General features: G+C 36.1%; 2 protein-coding genes across 3 annotated transcripts in view; one reads left to right on the top strand and one right to left on the bottom strand.

Annotated features, from left to right (window-relative positions):
- Positions 1–1,714: 1,714 nt before the first annotated feature.
- Positions 1,715–20,868, top strand: part of LOC120196735 (E3 ubiquitin-protein ligase COP1-like) — a 37,630-nt gene continuing 18,476 nt past the window's right edge. The window contains exons 1-13 of one of the 2 annotated variants that reach the window (XM_039198467.1): positions 1,715–2,124; positions 2,827–2,904; positions 3,694–3,852; positions 4,132–4,485; positions 5,115–5,272; positions 5,408–5,473; positions 13,739–13,817; positions 14,220–14,375; positions 14,511–14,609; positions 16,062–16,166; positions 16,552–16,731; positions 17,163–17,273; positions 17,426–17,600. In XM_039198467.1, the coding sequence (XP_039054398.1) occupies positions 1,807–2,124; positions 2,827–2,904; positions 3,694–3,852; positions 4,132–4,485; positions 5,115–5,272; positions 5,408–5,473; positions 13,739–13,817; positions 14,220–14,375; positions 14,511–14,609; positions 16,062–16,166; positions 16,552–16,731; positions 17,163–17,273; positions 17,426–17,599 (2,037 nt within the window). In that variant the 5' untranslated portion in view covers positions 1,715–1,806 and the 3' untranslated portion in view covers position 17,600. The remainder of the gene's footprint in view (positions 2,125–2,826; positions 2,905–3,693; positions 3,853–4,131; positions 4,486–5,114; positions 5,273–5,407; positions 5,474–13,738; positions 13,818–14,219; positions 14,376–14,510; positions 14,610–16,061; positions 16,167–16,551; positions 16,732–17,162; positions 17,274–17,425; positions 17,601–20,868) is intronic. The other variant, XM_039198468.1, reaches the window with a different exon arrangement.
- On the bottom strand, positions 18,923–20,045 carry LOC120196853 (1-aminocyclopropane-1-carboxylate oxidase-like). The gene is made up of 4 exons (XM_039198555.1): positions 19,955–20,045; positions 19,678–19,797; positions 19,275–19,525; positions 18,923–19,183 (listed from the first exon to the last, which is right to left on the bottom strand). The coding sequence occupies exons 1-4, from the start codon at positions 20,043–20,045 to the stop codon at positions 18,923–18,925; spliced, it is 723 nt and encodes a 240-aa protein (XP_039054486.1).

Below are 20,868 nucleotides of genomic sequence, written 5' to 3' on the forward strand. Positions count from 1 at the left end.
AGGAATGCCCAACATAATGCAACTTCTGCCCAGTTTCACAGTTAACATATTGGACCAAAGCTGAAAGCTCATACTGGACTAATTCATCCCATGACCATTCCCAATAAGCCTGTAAACAAAAATATATGTAATAAATAAAGATGTGAAGATCTAATCATGGATTACGATAAATATAAGAGATCGAACCGAATCGGACTCAGAGATGTATGTCCGCTACTGTTTTACTACAAACTGTCACAGCCCGCGAATTTAGGTCCGAGATATATGTGCAAGTACTCACAAGAAAAGGTTCTTTGTGTCTATTTGAGGCTTGGCACGAACCTTGGAGAATGTTGAAGATTTCGTGAAGGATCAAGGCTGAGTCCGTTTGTGTGGAGCGACGAAGACGTTGCTAGGTCCAGTAAGAGTAAATGTCTTGGCTCGTGGATTCGGAATCGAGACATGTGCATAGATATCCGCAGAAGTGTTGTGCGGAGTATTGGGCTTATCCAGATCAACATACTTGGCCCGATTTTTAGAGAATAAGATTATTCCTTAATTTAAAAAGACATAATTACTTAAATTAAATTGATAATGTAGATAATGTTTAATTTGAATTCGAATTCCTTAGATAAGATAAAATAGAGATCTTAATTTGATCTAAGTCGATGGATCTTGGGGAGTTTTACTATAAATAGAGTCTCTGCACCTCATTTGGAATCATTTCATCTCATTTTCATTTTCACTTAGTCCGTACAGTGTGCACATTGCTCAACCCTTGTAGCTAGTATAGTCTCGTTGGTGATAAATTTCACATATTTTTTAATCCTAGTGGATTTATTCGTCGCTTGGTGAATTTAAGTCTTCATATGGGTGTGGTGAAGGTTGACTTAGACACCAACTCAATCAAGAAAACATCTAAGATCACACAGATTATCTAGTCGAAACTCTAATCTCATAACTGAAGTTGTGATTATCGATATAACTCCCAATCTCTCTGAATTTTTCTTTGTCGAAAACAACGCATACATGATACAACAACAGTAACATCAAGCCTAACTTCCTATTTTCTGGTGATGGAATCAGTGTCCAATTGTTGTTTTACTACGAAACATTAAATTCTTCGATAATTGTAGCTCGCCAATGATGAGTTGATATTACCTGAGTAATTATGACCAGTTCTTGATCAACATCGGTTGAGTATACCTTTGGTTTAAAGATCTCTTTTACTTTGAGTAGTCATTATTCTATCTAAATTTAGGGAGAGTCTATTCTACTTAAAATTTGATTCAATTTTAAGATAAAAGTTTACATTCGACACATAAATATTTATTTTTCATTTTTATTCAATAAAATAGATATTTAATTAAAAAAATAGATAAATAAAAATTATTATAATTATTTTTAAATATATAAAAGATAATTATACTACTATTATTTTTAGTCAATCAAATATTTTTTACACTAAATTTGACCCGATTAAAATTAAATTCTACATAATCAAATTAGATTAAAATTCATCGACTCAGAATCTCATGTCTTTCCTTAAGTGCATGTCCATCATAGATTTAATCCGAGACGATATTTTAAAAATAAATATGTTTTAATGAATTTTTTGTATCTAAAAGTGAAAAAATCTAAGTAATTTTCACATCAATTTTCGGCTGGCGCTATCCAAATTACAAGATAGAAACCAAAAGGTCTAGAAGGTGACCGACGGCGTGGTGTATTTTTACCCTCACAAAAACCGCGCAATGGGCCCCTCTTTTATTCCTCCCAAAACAAATAAAATATTCCAAAAAAGTAACACCAACCAATAAACCAAACATGGAAGAAATCTCAACGGGAACCGACCCTCGTGTCCCGGCGGTTAAGCCGGACAAGGCAACTCCCGTCGAGGAAGCTCCGTCTCTTTTCGAAGCAACCGCCGTCGCCTCCGCTTCCGTTTCCGAAGATGCGGGGGTGGATAAGGATTTGTTGTGCCCGATTTGTATGCAGATAATTAAGGACGCGTTCCTAACGTCTTGCGGTCACAGCTTTTGCTACATGTGTATCATTACTCATCTTCAAAACAAGAGTGATTGTCCTTGTTGCACTCAGTTCCTCACTAATAATCAGCTTTTCCCCAACTTTTTGCTCGATAAGGTTAGTTTTATTTACTCTTTATTTGCTCGAATTTTGGATTTAATTATGGTTTCGAATAGATATTATTGAATATATTTCAGAATCATGGTCCTGTTTTTATGATTTCTTGAAAATAAGGCTTGACTTTGATATGATTTGAATTTTCTATTTACTAGAACGCAAAAAACCTTTTAGATGTCTTCTGTATAGTGACCAAGTCTAGTCTTATGATTCAATTTTAGCATCTGTATGAACTGAAAGCGAATATTAATCGCTTTAGTGATAATTGGCACAGTTATTTTTCCTGTTTCTCTTTTGTCTTACAATCGTTTTCCCTATGCTTTCACAGTGTACTTGGGGAAATCTTGCCGGGTTTAGCATTTTTATACCCAGTAATCAGCACTGAAAACAGTTAAATTCCCCGCGGGGGGTTCAGAATTAATTTCGTGGAGATTCCTACTATCTATTTTCCGGAATCCCATATTTCAGGATATCCCATTTCTTATTTCACAATGCTTCAGATAATGATGAAAGATCAAAACTGAAAAATTCAGAATTTAGATCATCTTTATTGTTTTCTTATGTTGGCTGCATGATTTCAGATGTCGTAGAAATTGTAATTTGACTGTTTGTTTTATGATCATGTAATTATATCTTGAAATTGTCTATTCTACTCCAGAATGCAGCGTATCATTATACGATTTCTCTGTACTTCATTTGTAGCTTTTGAAGAAGACATCAGCTCGTCAAATATCAAAAACTGCATCCCCTGTGGAACAGTTCCGTCACGCATTACAACAGGTTACTTTCTTTTGGAATGGATCTTAATTTTTTCATTTATCTTATATCGAGGAATGCGTGCATTTAGCTTTCAAAATCAAGTTTTGGTCGGTGGGTGTTCTTCTGCAAATGATGTCTCTCTCACTCACACACACACAGACTCAGACAAACAACAGAATACTTCTTCAGAGCTGCCTTTCTTACCTTCCTTTTGGAATGACATGCTCAAAGAAGGCTTGCTAAATTAAGTGCATTAGTTTGTCCATTGACTTGATCTTTCATTACTGTCAATTTAGTGCTTTACTTGCAGTACATTTAAGGTACTTAGGTTGTGTTTGCTAGGCATAGTTATGCAGAGAGTAGGATAAAGGTTATCTTATACCATCTTTTTCCTAATCCATAAATGACCAAAAATGAGATTTGAGATTACTTTTTATCTCAAAGCTGGGAGCAGATCCAGCTTTGTTATCTGTAGATGCATATCTAGCTACTCTATAGACATTATCCTTAGGAACCAAGAATTATTGCTGTTATTTTTCCTATTTTAATGTACAAAATATCCCCTAACGTAGTTTTTAAAGTGTTTGATAATGATAATGTATAATTGGTTTTAAGCTTTCAGCTGTCAGCTTATAAGAGTGTAGTGAATTTTCATGAATAATAGTTTTAATATACTATTTTCACCACCCACTTCCGTCAACTAAGCATCACATTTGATGTCTCTTTAAATGGAACAGAAGAAGATGAGCTCATAATTTCTTGTACTTGAGCATTTTTCCAACTAAATGTGATTCTTTTGTGTTCCTGAAGCAGGGTTATGGGGTCACAATCAAGGAACTGGACAACCTTTTGTCCCTCCTTGCAGAGAAGAAGAGAAAAATGGAACACGAAGAAGCTGAGAGAAATATGCAAATACTGCTGGATTTTTTACACTGCTTACGGAAGCAAAAAGTTGATGAACTGACTGAGGTTTGTTGCATGTATTTTATGCCACTATTTTTTCTGATTACACATTTTTTATCATCCTTCTGTTCAACCCAATTCTTTCTTCAATTTGACTGATCAATTCTGGGTGTGTTGTTTTTTACTGTTCATATATATTTTCATTAATTGTGATATTTCTTCTTCAGTAGCTCTAGCATATTCTTACTTTAATTTAACAGTTCTTTTTTTTACAAATAACTACAATAATTTATAATTATTTTTATCTTATTTTTTTCGCTGAAAAGATACTTTTCTTTTCTGTAGGTTCAAACTGATCTTACTTTTATTAAAGAGGACCTAAATTCAGTGGAGAGGCATAGAATGGATTTGTATCGTGCAAGAGATCGATACTCCGTGAAATTGCGGATGCTTGGGGATGATTCTAGCACAAGAAAGCCGTGGTCTTCATCCACAGACAAAAACAGTAATAGAATTGTCTGTAGTTCTCCAAATATCAGAGGGATGCCTGCAGGGAATCTTCAAAACAAGAAAATGGATGGAAAGACACAGTTGAGTGGTCATGGTAGTCAGAGAAAAGATGCCTTAAGTGGAGCAGACTCACAAGGTTTCAATCAATCTGGTCTCTCTGTTGCAAGAAAAAAGCGAGTTCATGGCCAGGTTTGTGATTTTAGAAGGTTTCAGTAGCAATTTTTTTTTTGTTTGGTATATGTTTTAATCTTTCGTAGTTGTAATTGATGATAATGCAAAATAACATTAAGACTTGAATTCCATTTGGTTTCTGATTTTTTTTTTAAAAAGGCCAAAATCCTATTAATGATCAACATCAACACTCCTGGTTGGCTTGATTATGATACAATCTAGTTGAAATATGTTAAATGTACTTTTCTATTGCTGCATAGAGCTCTGTGAATCACATAAAAGGACTTCTTTGGTATTACATTAATTGTTTGTGATGACATGTTACTATATCTTGGATATTTGCCTTGCCATTTACAGTTAGATGCTCCAGCTAGCCATCTAACAAATTCTATTTGGAGAAAAATTGCTATCAAGTAATTTTAGTGTAAATAGTTCAACCTGCCAATTGGTAGACGTAACTTCAAAATTTCAACATTTCATATGAGAGGTTTCGATCATCTGGAAGTGTTCTAATTGGTTTATTGCACTTTCAGCTTTTGTCTGGAGACGTCATTTATAGTTGGCTCAGCCCAAATCAGTAAAACATTATTGATTCATTATTCTTTTCCGGCCTAAATTCACTGTAGTTTTTTCACACGTTGTTGCAGTTTAATGACCTACAAGAGTGTTACCTGCAAAAGCGACGTCAGTTGGCAAACCAACCGCATATTAAGCAAGAAAGTGATAAAAATGTCATACATAGAGAGGGTTATAATGCAGGTCTTGCAGATTTTCAGTCTGTGCTTAGTACTTTTACTCAATACAGGTATGGTTGCCTCTTTTCAATTATGCAGTGGACATAAGTGGATATAAACACCTTCCATCCCTTTTCTCTCCTTTTTCTTTTCCTTAACGTACTTCAGTTTATCATCAGTTTTTCCTTTTGATTTCTCTGTACCAGTCGACTAAGAGTCATTGCTGAAGTGAGGCTTGGAGATCTCTTTCATTCAGCCAATATAGTATCAAGGTGAGATTCTTGCTTCTGAATGTTGATTTGAAATTGTAGAAAAAGTATTAATCTGTTATGCTACACAGTGCTGGTTAAAATCAAATTGAATATATCATCCGTGGTAGGATATGTTTATGCCTTTGTTCAATGCCAGTAAACATTTTAAATCCAACTGAGTTTTACTAGCTTTGAAGAATTCAGAACTTTATTTTTTATGGAACCGCACACTAACATGTGGACCCACTGATCAATGTTTTGGCTCACCATTTTCCAAACAATTTTTATATGTTTGTTCCTTTCACATGCTATTATGTAATCTAGATGATTTGGGCATTTAAGTAAAACTATATGGTCTAGACTGTTTTAAGTCATCATCAAGATACAACTATGAGGTTGTAAATTCTTCCTTATCTTCTGTGAGCCCATAGCACTCTTTTCTTCTTCAAACAGGTAGGTACTTTTAAGAGAATCATTTATCATCAATAGAGTGGATCTACGTGCTCTTAACTGTGATTTCTGTCTGTGAGGATCAGATTGAAGTACCTTCTACTTCTGAGTTATATTATTAGTCCATGAACTTGATTTATATAATATTAAATGCATAAGATTTTATCCTTTTCCCCAACTATTGTGATTTATTAGGCTGAACAACTAAAAGGTAAAGCTGCATCATTGATATCTTCACTATTATTCCAAGTTCAAATTATGATTTTTATGTGTTAGAATCCTTTTTGTTACATGTTTCTTCTTCAAGCAAATGGAAATAGGATGACGGTTATGTAGTATTATGTTTTGTACATCAGTCCTTTCTAATTGAAAATGATCCTAAGATCCTGAACTTGATATTGGTTATTGATGACTAATGGAAAGAGGGGGCACAAATGGATGTTATTCATGACTCGAGAAAAGTAGCTTCAAAATAAAGGCCGCCTAAGAAAACAGAGGCTGCTATGTGGGATCCTATAGTGGCGAGATTTCGTGCTAAATTGAGTGACTGGATAGCTAAATCGTTGTCGATAGCAGAAAGGGTGGTATTGGTCAAATCGGTGCTTTGCTCTCTACCAGTCTATTTTCTTTCTATGTTCAGAATTCCAGCTGCTGTGCTACTTAAACTTAACTCTATCATGGCTTCATTTCTGTGGGGGGTTCGGTTGACAAGAAAAAAATCCATTGGGTCAACTAGAAGTCGGTTTCTAAACCAAAAAAATTGGGGGGGTCTAGGGGGTCCCTAATCTAGCACTAATGAACAGAGCCTTACTAGGGAAATGGGTATGGAAGTTTACTTCTGAAAAAAAGTCTTGGTGGAAGAGAGTAGTTTGTGCTGTTTACAATATGGATCTGAATTCCATTATTATGGGGAATTCGTGGTCAGCTTGTGTATCGTGGATTTGGAAAGGTGTGGTGAAAAACTTCTTCAACAGTGATGATTTTGGAGATTGTCTTAGAAGGAATATGTGTTTGAAGGCAGGAAATGGGGAAGCTGTGGAGTTTTGGAATGATGTATGGTTGGGTGATGTGCCCTTGAATATTTTGTTTCTAAAGACGGAAAAAACTTGTTCCGAATAAATCGTGTTTATTTCTGCTGAATATGGCTGACTTAAATAGAGTTTACAATGTAACAACTTTACATAAAAAAATGCATAAAATTAGCAACATAATAAAAATGATTATATCTAATTAAAAATGATCCTATCTAATAACTAATAGAATAAAAAACTGATTCTATCTAATTAAAAATGATCCTATCTAATAACTAATAGAATAAAAATTGATTCTATCTAATTAAAACTGATCCTATCTAATATTTAATTTAGATATTCTCGACACCCCCCTCAAGCTGGAGAATAGATATCGATCATTCCCAGCTTGGACAGAAATCCTTCGAACATTGTAGTAAACAGTCCCTTGGTGAGAACATCGGCGAGCTGCTCTGATGATGGAACAAACGAATATGCAGATATCGTCATTTTCCAGCCTCTCCTTGATGAAATGTCGATCTATTTCGACATGTTTGGTCCTGTCATGCTGTACAAGATTCTGAGCAATATTGATTGCCGATTTGTTGTCGCAATACAACTTCATCGGTTTATCTCCTTCAACCTTTAGCTCCTCCAAGATCCTCCTAAGCCATAACAACTCACATACTCCTTGCGCCATGGCTCTGAACTCGGCCTCCGCACTGCTTCTAGAGACAACTGGTTGCTTCTTGCTCCTCCAAGTAACTAAGTTGCCCCAGACAAAGGAGCAATAACCGGTAGTAGATCTTCTGTCTGTAGAACTTCCGCCCCAATCAGCATCAGTGAAGATCTCCACTCTTCGACTTCTATTCTTCGAAAACATGATTCCTTTACCAGGACTCCCTTTCAAGTAATGAAGAATCCGGTAAACAACCTTAGAGTGTTTTTCTGAGAGACAATGCATAAACTGACTAACCAAGCTCGAAGCAAATGCAATATCTGGTCTCGTATGAGCCAAATAAATCAGTTTCCCCACCAGATCTGATACCGATTCTTGTCCACAGACTCAGCACCATCTTCTTTTTCGAGTTTTGATTCGGATCAATAGGAGTCGCCACTGGTTTACATCCGAGTAATCCGGTCTCTTTCAAGATATCGAGGACATATTTCCTTTGCGAGATAATTATACCTTTTGAGGATCTAGCCACCTCCATTCCAAGGAAATATTTGAGTTGTCCTAGATCCTTGACTTCAAACTGGTTGGATAAGAAGTTCTTCAACGACTCCAATTCTACTGTGTCATCTCCTGTCATAACAATGTCATCTACATACACAATTAAAAAGCAATTTTACCATTTTGTGTTTGTAGAACATAGTATGATCAGACTGGGCCTGAGTGTAACCATGTTGTTTCACAGCTCTCGTGAATCTCTCGAACCAGGCTCTCGGAGATTGTTTCAATCCATAATGGATTTCTTTAGCTTGCAGACCCTGCCATCCTTCTTCAATTCATCAAAGCCTGGAGGAACTTCCATAAACACCTCTTCCTCTAGCTCACCGTTTAGGAACGCATTCTTCACATCAAACTGTCTGAGAGTCCAATCCAGATTGGCGGTTAGTGAGAGTAGGACACGTACGGTGTTTAGTTTGGCCACAGGTGCGAAGGTCTCCTCGTAGTCAAGGCCGTATGTCTGAGTGAAGCCTCGTGCTACGAGTCTTGCCTTGTATCTCTCGACCGAGCCATCTGCATGGTATTTGATGGTGAACACCCACTTGCTGCCTATAGATCGTTTCCCCTCAGGTAAAGGAGTTAGATCCCACGCGTCATTCTTCTTCAGGGCCTTTAACTCCTCAAAAACTGCCTCCATCTCGGAACTTCTAGAGCTTCATGTATCGACTTAGGTAGTGCATCATCCATAATCCTGGTGGAAAAAGCTTTGAAATCTGGAGAGAGTTTATTATAAGATAAGAAATTGGATATTGGATGTTTTGTGGTACATGATCTAACACCTTTGCGCAAGGCTATGGGTTCAAAGAATTCTGTAGAAGGCTCTAAATTTGGAGAAGAAATAGGAGAAAGAGAAGTCGTACCTTGGACCATAGTCGAGTCCGATGGTTGGCATACCTTGGGGGCCGGTGGAACATTACTTGATCGAGTCATCCGTCTAGAATAAACACGAAGTTCAGTAGGTGGTTCCAAGTTGGTTTCTACCTGAGTCTCACGAGGTTGTGAATTTATAGGTTGTGAAATCCTAGGATTAGTTATGGAAATATGAATTGGTTCTACTGAGCTATTTACAACCGATTTTGGCAAGGATGTTTGTTCCCAAAAACTCATTTCAGAGTCATTCTCCCCGGAAGAGAGTTTTTGTCAAAAAAAAGGTTGTTTTTCAAAAACGTGACATCCATACTCACATAATACTTCCCAGATTTAGGATCAAAGCATTTATACCCTTTTGTGTTGGTGAAAAACCTAGAATATGCATTTATGTGCTCGGGGATCGAGTTTTCCTCTATTTTGGCCGTGTATATGAACAAAAGCAATGCAACCAAAAATTTAGGTGTTAAATCAGTGAAGATCTATTTTCAGGAAACATATTCTTTAGAGCTTGCAAAGGAGTAATATAATTAAGAACTCTTGTAGGCATTCGATTTATCAAATAAGACGCTGTTAAGAGTGCTTCATTCCAAAAACGATTAGGAACATTCATAGCAAACAGTAAAGCCCTAGTCACCTCTAATAAATGCCTATTTTTTCTTTCAGCAACTCCATTTTGTTGGGGAGTATCAATGCAAGAACTGTGATGAATAATTCCTTTTTGTTTCAAAAAATCACCTAAGATTGCATTAAAATATTCTCGGCCATTATCGGTTCTAAGAACTTGAATATTTGCTTGAAACTGAGTATTGATCAGTGAGTGAAATTTTTTTGAAAACACTTGCTGCCTCGGATTTTTCTTTTAGTAAATAAATCCACGTGACTCTAGTGTGATCATCAATGAATGTGATGAACCATCTAGATCCTGAGGCTGTTTTTACTCGTGAAGGGCCCAAATATCACTATGCACAAGAGAAAAAGGTTTTGATGGCATATACTTTAAAGAGATAAAAAACAGATCTATGATGTTTTGCCAATTCACAAGCTTCACACTGAAAAGAAAAACCGTCCTTTTTTTTTGAAAAGATTTGGAAACAAATATTTCAAGTAATTAAAACTAGGATGGCCTAACCTATAATGCCACAACATTATTTCATTCTCACAAGACAAGGTAGTAAAGCATCTCGGTTTCTGAACTTGTTTATCTGAAGGATTGTCCGTGACCAAGTGATAGAGTCCATCAACCTCCTTAGCATTGCCAATCATCTTCCCCGAACAAGGGTCCTGAAATTCAAATCCAGCAAATGTTATTGTAGCAATACATTTGCAATCATGAATAATACAATTAACAGAGATGAGATTGCAAGAGAGCTTTGGGACATGTAGGACATTTAGTAATGTGAGATGGAGAAATAATGATAGAGCCTTTTCCAGCTATAGAGGTTAGGGAGCCATCAGCAATTTTTACCTTCAGATTACCAGATAAAGGAAAATAAGATGAGAATATGGAGGAATTTCCGGTCATGTGATCTGTTGCCCTGAATCTATGATCCAAGGGTTGATTTAGAACCGGCTATGAAAGCTGTAGGATATGTACCTTTCTGGGCTAATGATGAAGAGGCAATATAAGATGATGGGTTAGGAGTGTTGGATATGGAATGAGAACTCATTAGTTGATACAATTGCTCTAGCTGTCTTTGCTGAAGGCAGACAGTTCTGAGGCAGGTTCGGCTCTTCTGAAGCATCTTCAGATGAGGCATGGAATCCCTTTGCATTACGAGAATTTTGATTGGCTGAAAAATTCTCGGCTGGCTTCCGTGTAGCTTCCAACACTTGGCTTTAGTGTGTCCCGGCTTGCAGTGCTCGCAGATTGGCCGATCTGTCGTTCCGACGATCGTTGCGACGTGGTGGCTGACCCGAGAACAAGGCAGAAGACTCGGTGGGATTTGGTGAGTGACCTCCAAGCATGACTGTCCGCCGGCTCTGCTCTCGTCTGACTTCGGAGAAGACTTCTCTTGTGCTTGGTAGTGGTTCACGACCAAGAATGCGCCCTCTGACTTCATCCAATTCCTTGTTAAGGCCGACAAGGAATTCGAAGACGCGTTCTTTTTCCACCATCTTCTGGAATAGAGCCCTGTCCTTAGCATAACTCCATTCGTAGTCGATGAACATCAACCTCTTGCCACAAGGTCTTGAGTTCACTGTAGTATTGAGTGACAGTTTTTTCTCATTGTTTTAGCCTCCATAACCGAGTTTTTAGTTCAAACCATTGTCCTGCATTCCCGAGATCAGAATAGGTCTCGTTCACAGCATTCCAAATGTCATGAGCAGTAGGTAGGAAGAGATAAGTTCTCCTACACTCGGATCATGGAATTTATGAGCCAAGACATAATCATCGAGTTTTCTGCCTCCCATCTTTCAGATTCTTCATCTTCTTCGGCAGGTTTCGTAGTGGTACCTGAGAGATAGCCGAATTTTCCATGGCCACGAAAAACAGTTTCACAGATTGTGACCACTAAGAAATTATTTCCATTCAACTTGTGAGAAGTGATGGATATGTTTTGGAAGGATTCAGTGTTTAGGGTGATTGAAGGTGAGCGAGTAGAATTCATAGAGTCGATACCAGAGGTATCATCGTAGGGTTTGGCCATTTTGGCTCTGACACCATAAAGACGGAAAAAACTTGTTCCGAATAAATCGTGTTTATTTCTGCTGAATATGACTGACTTAAATAGAGTTTACAATGTAACAACTTTATATAAAAAAATGCATAAAATTAGCAACAGAATAAAAATGATTCTATCTAATTAAAAATGATCCTATCTAATAACTAATAGAATAAAAAACTGATTCTATCTAATTAAAAATGATCCTATCTAATAACTAATAGAATAAAAACTGATTCTATCTAATTAAAACTGATCTATCTAATATTAATTAGATATTTCGAGTTTCAGAATTTATGTTTTATCAAATAATAGCGGGTAAAGTGATGGAGTTTATGGTGAATAACTCGGGTTGGGTGTGGGACATCCAAATGAGAAGGAATTTGGCTGATGGGAAATTGAAGTGGCTGCAGTTGATCACTATGTTGAATAATACCTCCCTTTTTCCTGCTGAAGATGATCGTTGGATTTGGTTAGGGAATGGGGAAGGAACTTTCACAGCAAAGTCTTGTATAAACTCTTTCTTTGACCAAGGTCGTTTTGAGCAGAATCATGTGAATTGGGAAAAGAATATTTGGACAGGTTTAGCTCCTCCAAGGGTGGAAATGTTTGTTTGGCAATTAGTGCAGCAAAGAGTACCGATTAAAGAGGAGTTAGCTAAGAGAGGTGTTGCAGAGATTGTTGATCAGCTTTGTGTTTTGTGTGGTCGAGAGGTGGAATCAGTTTCCCATTTATTTCTGCATGCAGGGTTGTGTGGGGTTGGTCTTCCTTGAAAATGTGGAATGTGTCATTGGTGATTCCAAAGTGTACATGGACTTTATAATTTTGTGGGGATGATTTATGACTAACTCTTGATTTGGAAATTCATCCTAGGACAGTGATGTGGTCAGTCTGGAAATGTAGAAATGAGATTATCTTTCAGAAAGGAAAGCTGGATTTGGTCAGATTATCCATCATTGTTAGATTTAGAGTGGCTTCCTGGTTTAGTGCTCGTTTCAAGGATGTGGGCATTCTTTTAGATTCTCTAGTAGGTGATTTGAAACTTGCAGATTCGGCAGGCAGATCAGGAAAGGGTGGCTATCAATCAGCTTGCTGGGTTCCTCCACCGGATGGGTTTCTAAAGTTAAATGTTGATGGAGCGATAGTTTCGGGGTGGGAGAAAGGAGGTATTGGTGGTCTAATTCGGGATAGCAGTGGACTATTGCTACAGTGGTTCTCTGAATCAGTAGGGGGTGGTCCTCCTATCTTGGCAGAGTTGTTGGCAATTAAAAGAGGGATTTGTCTTATGGAGGAGTTGGATTTTGTCCCAAATCAGAGATTTATCGTGGAATCAGACTCATCTAACGCTCTGAAGTGGATCCAGAATCCGGGTTTAAGCCCCCCTTTGCATCTATCCTTGGTGAAGGATATAGTTTCGAGTTTGACTGGAAAAAGTATATATTTAGGCATATTTTGAGGGCGGCAAACTGGGAAGCTGACAAACTAGCTAAAGATGGGATAGGGTGATTTTTGGGTTATATGATCGTGTTGATTAGCAGGAATTGTATTTTCCTGTTTGTTAGGTGGTTTGTTTTAAGTCTTATGTTCTTCAGTTGAAAGTTTAGGAGTTTGTTCAGTTGTTGTAATTTGGCTCTTGTGAATAAAAGTTTCTTGGCATTCTTTTCCTCCTTTGTTCCGTCATGTTACCTTCATAACATGGCAGGGCTTGAAGGAGGTTTTTAATGAGGCCTACTTTCTATAAAAAAAGAAAAAGAAAATAGAGGTTGGTCACCATTGTTAGGGGATTATCCAGGATGTTCAGAATTCATTTCTTCTCTCAGGAATGCCTGAGTTCACTTTCCCTGAAATATAAGATCTAAGGCAAAGCAGTAGGTTTTTCCCCCTCTGGATTAGGAAGCTTAGTTCTCTGACAGTCTTCGTATTTTTCTTGCAAACAAATCAACTCCAGAATCTGTTTAGTGATCAATCTGTGTATATTTGCATATGACGTATAAATGTATATATATCTTCTTTCCTGATTAAGACTGCTGAATATGTCTTGACTGGATAATGGTAATTGCAGCATAGAATTTGATCGTGATGATGAATTGTTTGCTACAGCTGGAGTTTCTCGGCGCATTAAGGTTTTTGATCTCTCTATGGTAAGATCCTGAATTTCTGAAACCTTCAATTGATTAGGGAAATGTACTATGGCATAGTATTCTCCACCACAATTCTTTTAGAGGAACTAGAAAAAAATAAATGTTGGTGTTTTATAGCCATATCTGTGGTTGGCTTTCCTGTACATTTGACAATCATTTATGTTCTGGGTTAGTCTTGCCCCAATGTGGTTGCTTTTTCTAGTATTGTTTTGTGAAAACCTTGAGGAAGCTGGCATTTTGTTTGATAATTTTGCTGATATTATTTCAATGGATCTGCATATTGTCAAAGAAAGTTCACAGTTAATGATTTGCTACTTCAACTTTCAATCTCTAGCTATGCCAACTCTTACTATGTTTTTATCAGAGAGAGAGACTCTTGTTGACTATGCAGTTGTTTTCCAGGTCCTAAATGAACCAGCAGATGTACACTGTCCTGTTGAGGAGATGTCTACACGTTCTAAACTAAGTTGCTTGAGTTGGAACAAGCATTGGAAGAATCAGATAGCTAGTAGTGATTACGAGGGGATAGTAACAGTGTGGGATGTGAAAACTCGTCAGGTAATGAAGAATTGTTATGGTTACTCATTTGCTTGACAATATAGTTAAATTCTTGGAGTTTCTTGTTATAATTTTCATTTTAAACAAGATTTACCAACCTTATCATTTTAATTCATAATGTTTAATCTCTTTCAGAGTCTGATGGAATATGAAGAACATGAAAAACGAGCATGGAGTGTTGATTTCTCACGGACAGATCCCTCGATGCTTGTATCTGGTAGTGATGATTGCAAGGTATGCCGACATATTCCATACTATATCAAGTGTTACTGGTTTGCTTAATCAATTTATAGTATCTTATCATTGCATCTTGGAAGGAGAGAGTGAGAAGACAATTATGCATTTGGTTGGGGGAAAGCTCTAAAATTATTTATTATGTGTTAACCTGTCTTAATCTTATTATGTCAAGACTCAAGACAAGGATATAAGAGATGAATTCGTTGACATGTACAAGATTCGGTTAATTTTGTCAAGGTTCTTGACATGGATACTGGATATGTATTTCACAAGTTACACGACATGGTATGGTTAAGATATTTAACAAATCAAGCTTGTACACGGCTCAACATAGTTAATCTATTTAAATCTGATAAACCTACTTAAACATGATGTTTTGAACCTTTTTAAATAATAGTAATAAGTTGAAGATATTCGATATTGATGTCTATTAATAAAACTTAAATGGGTTATTAGTTATGTTGAGTTATGTGGGTTAACCTGTTAATATGATCAAGTTAATGTGCCTAAATGGGCCAGGCAGGAAACCCGCATAAGACAGAAGTTTTCATGTCATAAAGTGGTTGGGACAAACATATGATTATACAAAAGCCAAACCCACGTCACTACCAAGTTTTATTTGTGTTTGTTAGTTAGTCATTTTCAAATTTGCCAGGTCCATCTCCATATTTGAGAACTATTTTCTGTGTGTACTGTACTTCATATTTTGTAATGGGTCCTTTATGATGTATGCTAGACCTAAGAACTGGATGGTCGTGTTTTCGACTTTTATATGTATGAAGTGTTTGGTGTAATTTTCCTTTACCTTCTAGTGTATATATATGGTGAAGAAATTTTGAGTAATAAAGACCGAATATGTTTAGTCGAGTCATTTCTGTTTATGTTAGGGGGTTTCTCTTGTTGTATCTTATGTATTTCTTGTGATGAATAAAATCTTAAGGCACTCTTTTCCTCCTTCTGCTGATTAAGGAGCTTCCCTACAAGCTCCATTAATCAAGAAGGGGGTTTTTAACGAGGCCTGCAATTCTTATCAAAAAAAATTTTGTGTTGTAGCATCCTAAAGAAGCTACTTAAGCAATATGTAGGCTTAGCCGTCTTTTTGCTATTATTTGATCTTTGAGGTTTACAGCTCCTTTTCTTTCCATTTGGCTTATATAAATGCCAGATGAAATGAGCATCAATGTTAAAGTTTGAAGTGTACTTGTGTGTTTGAAAATAGTACTCTGTTAGGTCTTAGGACAAGTGTTACTGTTAAGTCCTGTAGAAAATATGTGTGGTTGGTTGCTTCTTTCTATGCCTCAATGTGTAGCATTAATCTTAGCTGCATGTTTTAGGTTGGGAGGATAAGCCTGATTCATGCTTTTATTTTCTATAAACTTCCATCATTAGAAAGGGAAAGTTCATCGTAACGACTAACCGTATCATGGATGCATTTTTTTAATCGACCAGGTGAAAGTTTGGTGCACAAAGCAGGAGGCTAGCGTTTATAACATTGACATGAAAGCAAATATATGTTGTGTCAAGTATAACCCTGGATCTAGCAATTACATCGCGGTATGGAATATTTGTTTTAATTTTATAAGGGGTGGAAACATTGTGTTTTGCAGAAAAGAAATTTATTTAAATATGCATTTTTTTCTATTCTCTTTGAAACTGGAATATTTTCCAAAATAATATGACTTTATGTTTGTAAATACGTAGGGCAATTTTTTCATATATATTTTGTTTGATTTCAGTACTTTAACAAAGCTACTTTAAAGTCGCAAAGCCAATTTTGAAGAAATCAAGATTTGAAAATATCTTTATATGCATATCTTCCCTTGGTACTGATTGCGCTTGGTAGTCCTACTATCTGTGTGCTAGCATGCTAAATAGGAATTTCTTATCTTTATGCGGGAAAATGAACTGGAAAACTATGAAACTTTGTGGGGTTATGCAGGTTGGTTCAGCAGATCATCACATCCACTATTATGATTTAAGAAACATCAGTAGTCCACTTCATGTGTTCAGTGGGCACAAGAAAGCTGTCTCATACGTGAAATTCTTGTCTGAAAATGAACTTGCTTCTGCATCTACGGATAGCACACTAAGGTTATGGGATGTGAAGGAGAATTTGCCGGTGAGTAATATGTTTATATTGGTTCATTATTTCATAATTTTGACTGAAGGGCTTAAAGTTCAGAACTTCTGGTCTCTAAATTGATGCATTCAATAATATGGCTTCTTGAAAAGCAGTGAAGCTTAAGCTACTCTATATTCTGAGAAGTCGGTTTAGAAATATATACTATAACATCTTATGGATAATTTGCTTTATATGCTTGCTTCGTCTGAAACTTCCAAATGTCGATCAGGGTCTTCTAAACAAAATAACCGTGTTGAGCTAGATTCATTAACTTATATGCATCTGCGACCTGTTAATCCGTTCCTACATTTTTGTTTCGAGTTTTTGGTTGTTTCATATTGGTTTTTCTTATTTGCTCATTTGTTTGGGGAAAAAATGGGGGATTAGTTTTGGGACATTTTCATTGATATCATCTGGTTTACGTACAGCTTCGTACATTTAAAGGCCACACAAATGAGAAGAATTTTGTAGGCCTCTCGGTAAACAGCGAATATATTGCATGCGGCAGCGAAACAAATGAAGTTTATGTGTACCATAAGGTAAGGAAAACCATCAACCGACGACCTTCATCGGTTTTACTTTTTGATTTGTTAAGGTTGTAAAGGTTTAATATCTTTTGATGATTAAACCTAGCCAACATATGACATGGTTGTTGGGGTTTGAAGAATCTAAGTAAGAAAAATGAATGCAGGAAATATCAAATCCAGTAACATGGCATAGATTTGGTTCACAAGAGATGGATGATACAGATGAAGATGGGGGAGGATCACACTTCATAAGTGCAGTGTGCTGGAAGAGCGATAGCCCGACCATGCTTACTGCTAACAGTCAGGGTACCATCAAAGTCCTTGTCCTCGCGGCTTGACAAATCTATTGCCCCTATTATCCGTTTGCTTCATTTTTCAATTTATATGTATATATGCATAGGTTTTACGAAGAAAATACGATTACAGAATTAACCTCTGTTTTCCTCCCAAATTATTATTTAATCAGATTTAAGGAAAACTAACATTACATATCTTACGTTCGAGTAACCACGTTTAATTGTCAGTAGATTAAATTTTTTTTGAACATATATTATCTTATAATCTCATTAAACTATTAAAAAAGCATTTAATATAAAATTAATAGTGAAATCAAGATTCAGTCTACGACCAACATTATTTTAGCAGCCTCTATTATATATATATCACGGATTCTTTGTTTTACGTTGTCATAAAAAATGTCCCACTTTGATTTAATTAGTTGAAAGCTTATGTGGATCATAACTACGGTCGATATCAGCATCTTAAAAAAGATTTTATGTTTAATGAAATGATGATGATTTCTTTCATCATTCCCATTGATTCTTTTTCAAAAAGTTGGGTGTTGAAATTTGTCTTAATAGTCCACAGAGATTTCGTCAATATGCACCCACAAATAAAATAAGTTTGTTCGTTGGATCATTATTTAATGTTATTGTAAAAAGATAAGGACAAATATAATGATCAAGTAAATAAATTAACTTTAAAATTTTATGCGAAAATTGTTTCGAGAAAAAACATGGATAAATGGGGAATTTTTTTCACTAATATCAAAAATAAAATAATACAAAAATAATTTTCATAAAACAACTTTACATCTAACCCTAATCTCTAATATATATTGATAGGGATAGTATGATTTTACATGATTTTTTTTCCGAGAAAACTATGGACAAAAAAGAAAAATTTTCACTAATTTTAGAAATAGAAGAATAAAAGAGGAGTCTCTCTAAAACAACTTTACATCAAATGTTATTACGTAAGTATCTATTTATAAAGATAATTACTTGATTGAAAAGAACCTATATTTCTTACTCTCAATCAACATAAAATAGAATATACTTTTTATTTTCAATCAAGCAAGGTTTTTTTTTAATTTTTTTAATTAATTTGAGTCATATCGGATTTGAATCAAACTTTAGCCGTTATAAAAAATTATTGATTGAATTTAAATTTAATTAATAATATTGATATTATAATATTTTAATTATTGTTACTGTTACATAATGGATAAAACTAGTACATAAGACATGAGCTTTCTTCTTCTGTTTTTTCCCCCAGAAGTCTTAAACTTTCGATTTATAAGCATCGAATTCTTTATTTGTATTTAACAGTAAGAAGCTGTAAAATAGATAAAGCAGGATCAAACTCCATTGCACATGACATTAAGCTGTTGCAGTGGTTATGGCTTCATGTCTTGAAACCTGGCTCCTTGGCCTGGAATTTCGTTCAGCATACACCTTCATATAATCTTCAAACACAAATTTGGGGTACAATTCTTTCTTCTCTTCTGCTTCATTCTCCACCAGAGCCGGTGCCGGGTAGATAACGGCGTCGCTACAGGGGTTGTAAAACAAAGAGATGAACATGCGAGTCCCCTCGGTTTGTGCCATCACTTGGTGCTCAACACATTTGTATTTCCCATGCTGATCACTGCATATTCAAAAAATACAGTTTTCAAACTATCAAGCATAATGTAGTATGGGGATATACAGAGAAGTCGATCGAGTTGCAGACCTCGAGTTGATCCCCGAGGTTGATTACGATGGAGTGGCGCATCGGGGGAACATCGATCCATTCGCCAGCTTTAAGAATCTGGAGACCGCCAACTATGGGGTCTTGAAAGAGTAAGATGATGCCACCGGCATCGGTATGAGCTCGGAGTCCCTTGAATTTATCTGGTGTTGGGCATGGCGGATAGTTGCTAACTTTGGTGGAAAATGTTGGACCGTTTGTCCCGTTGAATGCCTTTATCAAGTACCCTTTTTCTAATCCAGATTCTCGCAGAACAAGTCCAGGAGTCTTCTGCTAGCTTCTCCAACTCACAGCAAATTCTTTCATCACTTCCCTGCAAATTTTTATAAAAAATGGATTCGATTTCCAGAAAACAGTGAATTACTTTTGTTCCTCCGATATTAACCTGTATCAACGGTGAGATCTGGGATTTCAGCTGTTGGATTGTGGAAGATGGTGCAAGAAAAGCGTGCTCTCCCAATCCACATCAGTGAGGTCGGCTGCTGGATACCAGTTCCTTGAACCTCTGCTCCATGCACGTCTTGTAATGCTCCTTAGTTAACCTTTCCACCGTGTCCAGAAAATCATGGGGAATCCCACGGTTCAGTACCCGGAATCAAACAACAAATTAATAGTAATAAATAATGGAGAATGTTTTGATGAAATAACTACCTGAAAGAAACCCCAGTTTGACAGGCATCGTGATTTTCTCCAGGTTGCGGTTCTCTCATCACCATTTAGCCTCTCCAAGTTGATCACTGGGAAAGTTGCCATCTTTTTTGTTCTCAAAGTCTCGCTCTTTTAGTTTTGATGTTAAAAAGCTCAAGACTTGTTTAATGCAGAATGGAAGAAAGGTGAATGGGTATTTATACATGTTTCACGGCTGCGCTTTTAATGGACTAAGAATCCAATTGAAAATTTATATTAACGCATTATTATTAAAATTAAAAACGAAAAGTAATGGTAAAGTTAATGGAAATATAATTCTTGAAAATAATTTTATACGTTAATTTTTTCTAGGGTAAAGTACACAAATGGTCCCCGACTATAGCATGTTATTTTGTTGAGTCCTCTGATTATTAAAAGTTACAAAATGGTCACCTGACTATTTATTATGTTCCAAATTAGTCCTTTTCCATTAAAAAAAATAACGGTCTTCTGGGCTGGGCGTTAACATGTTGATTGAGATATGATAGTCGTTTGAGATTATGATATCATATTTTATCATATCTCTCAAAGGTGAACGTCTATCTTAGAATGTCGTTAAATTTTAACAAAAAGACGAGTTTGGAACATAATGAATAGCCAGGTGACTATTTTGTAACTTTTAATAGTCGAGGACTCAACAAAGCAACACCCTATAGTAAGGATCATTTTGTAACCTTTAATAGTCAGATGACTTATAAAATAATATGCTATAGCCAAGGGACCATTTGTGTACTTTACTTTTTTATTGGATATATAGAAGTAAAATCTTTTTTTTTGAATATTGCAATTTGTATTTGCCTTAGTTTTCTTTCTTTCGTTAGTCAATTTAGTGTTTTTTTCCTTTCATTTTTGTGATCGGTGATGGTACTAGTCTTGGTGTGATTGTCGA

Source organism: Hibiscus syriacus, unplaced genomic scaffold (assembly GCF_006381635.1).
Source record: "Hibiscus syriacus cultivar Baekdansim isolate YM2019G1 unplaced genomic scaffold, ASM638163v2 tig00117034_pilon, whole genome shotgun sequence".
In the NCBI taxonomy this organism is placed as follows: domain Eukaryota; kingdom Viridiplantae; phylum Streptophyta; class Magnoliopsida; order Malvales; family Malvaceae; genus Hibiscus; species Hibiscus syriacus.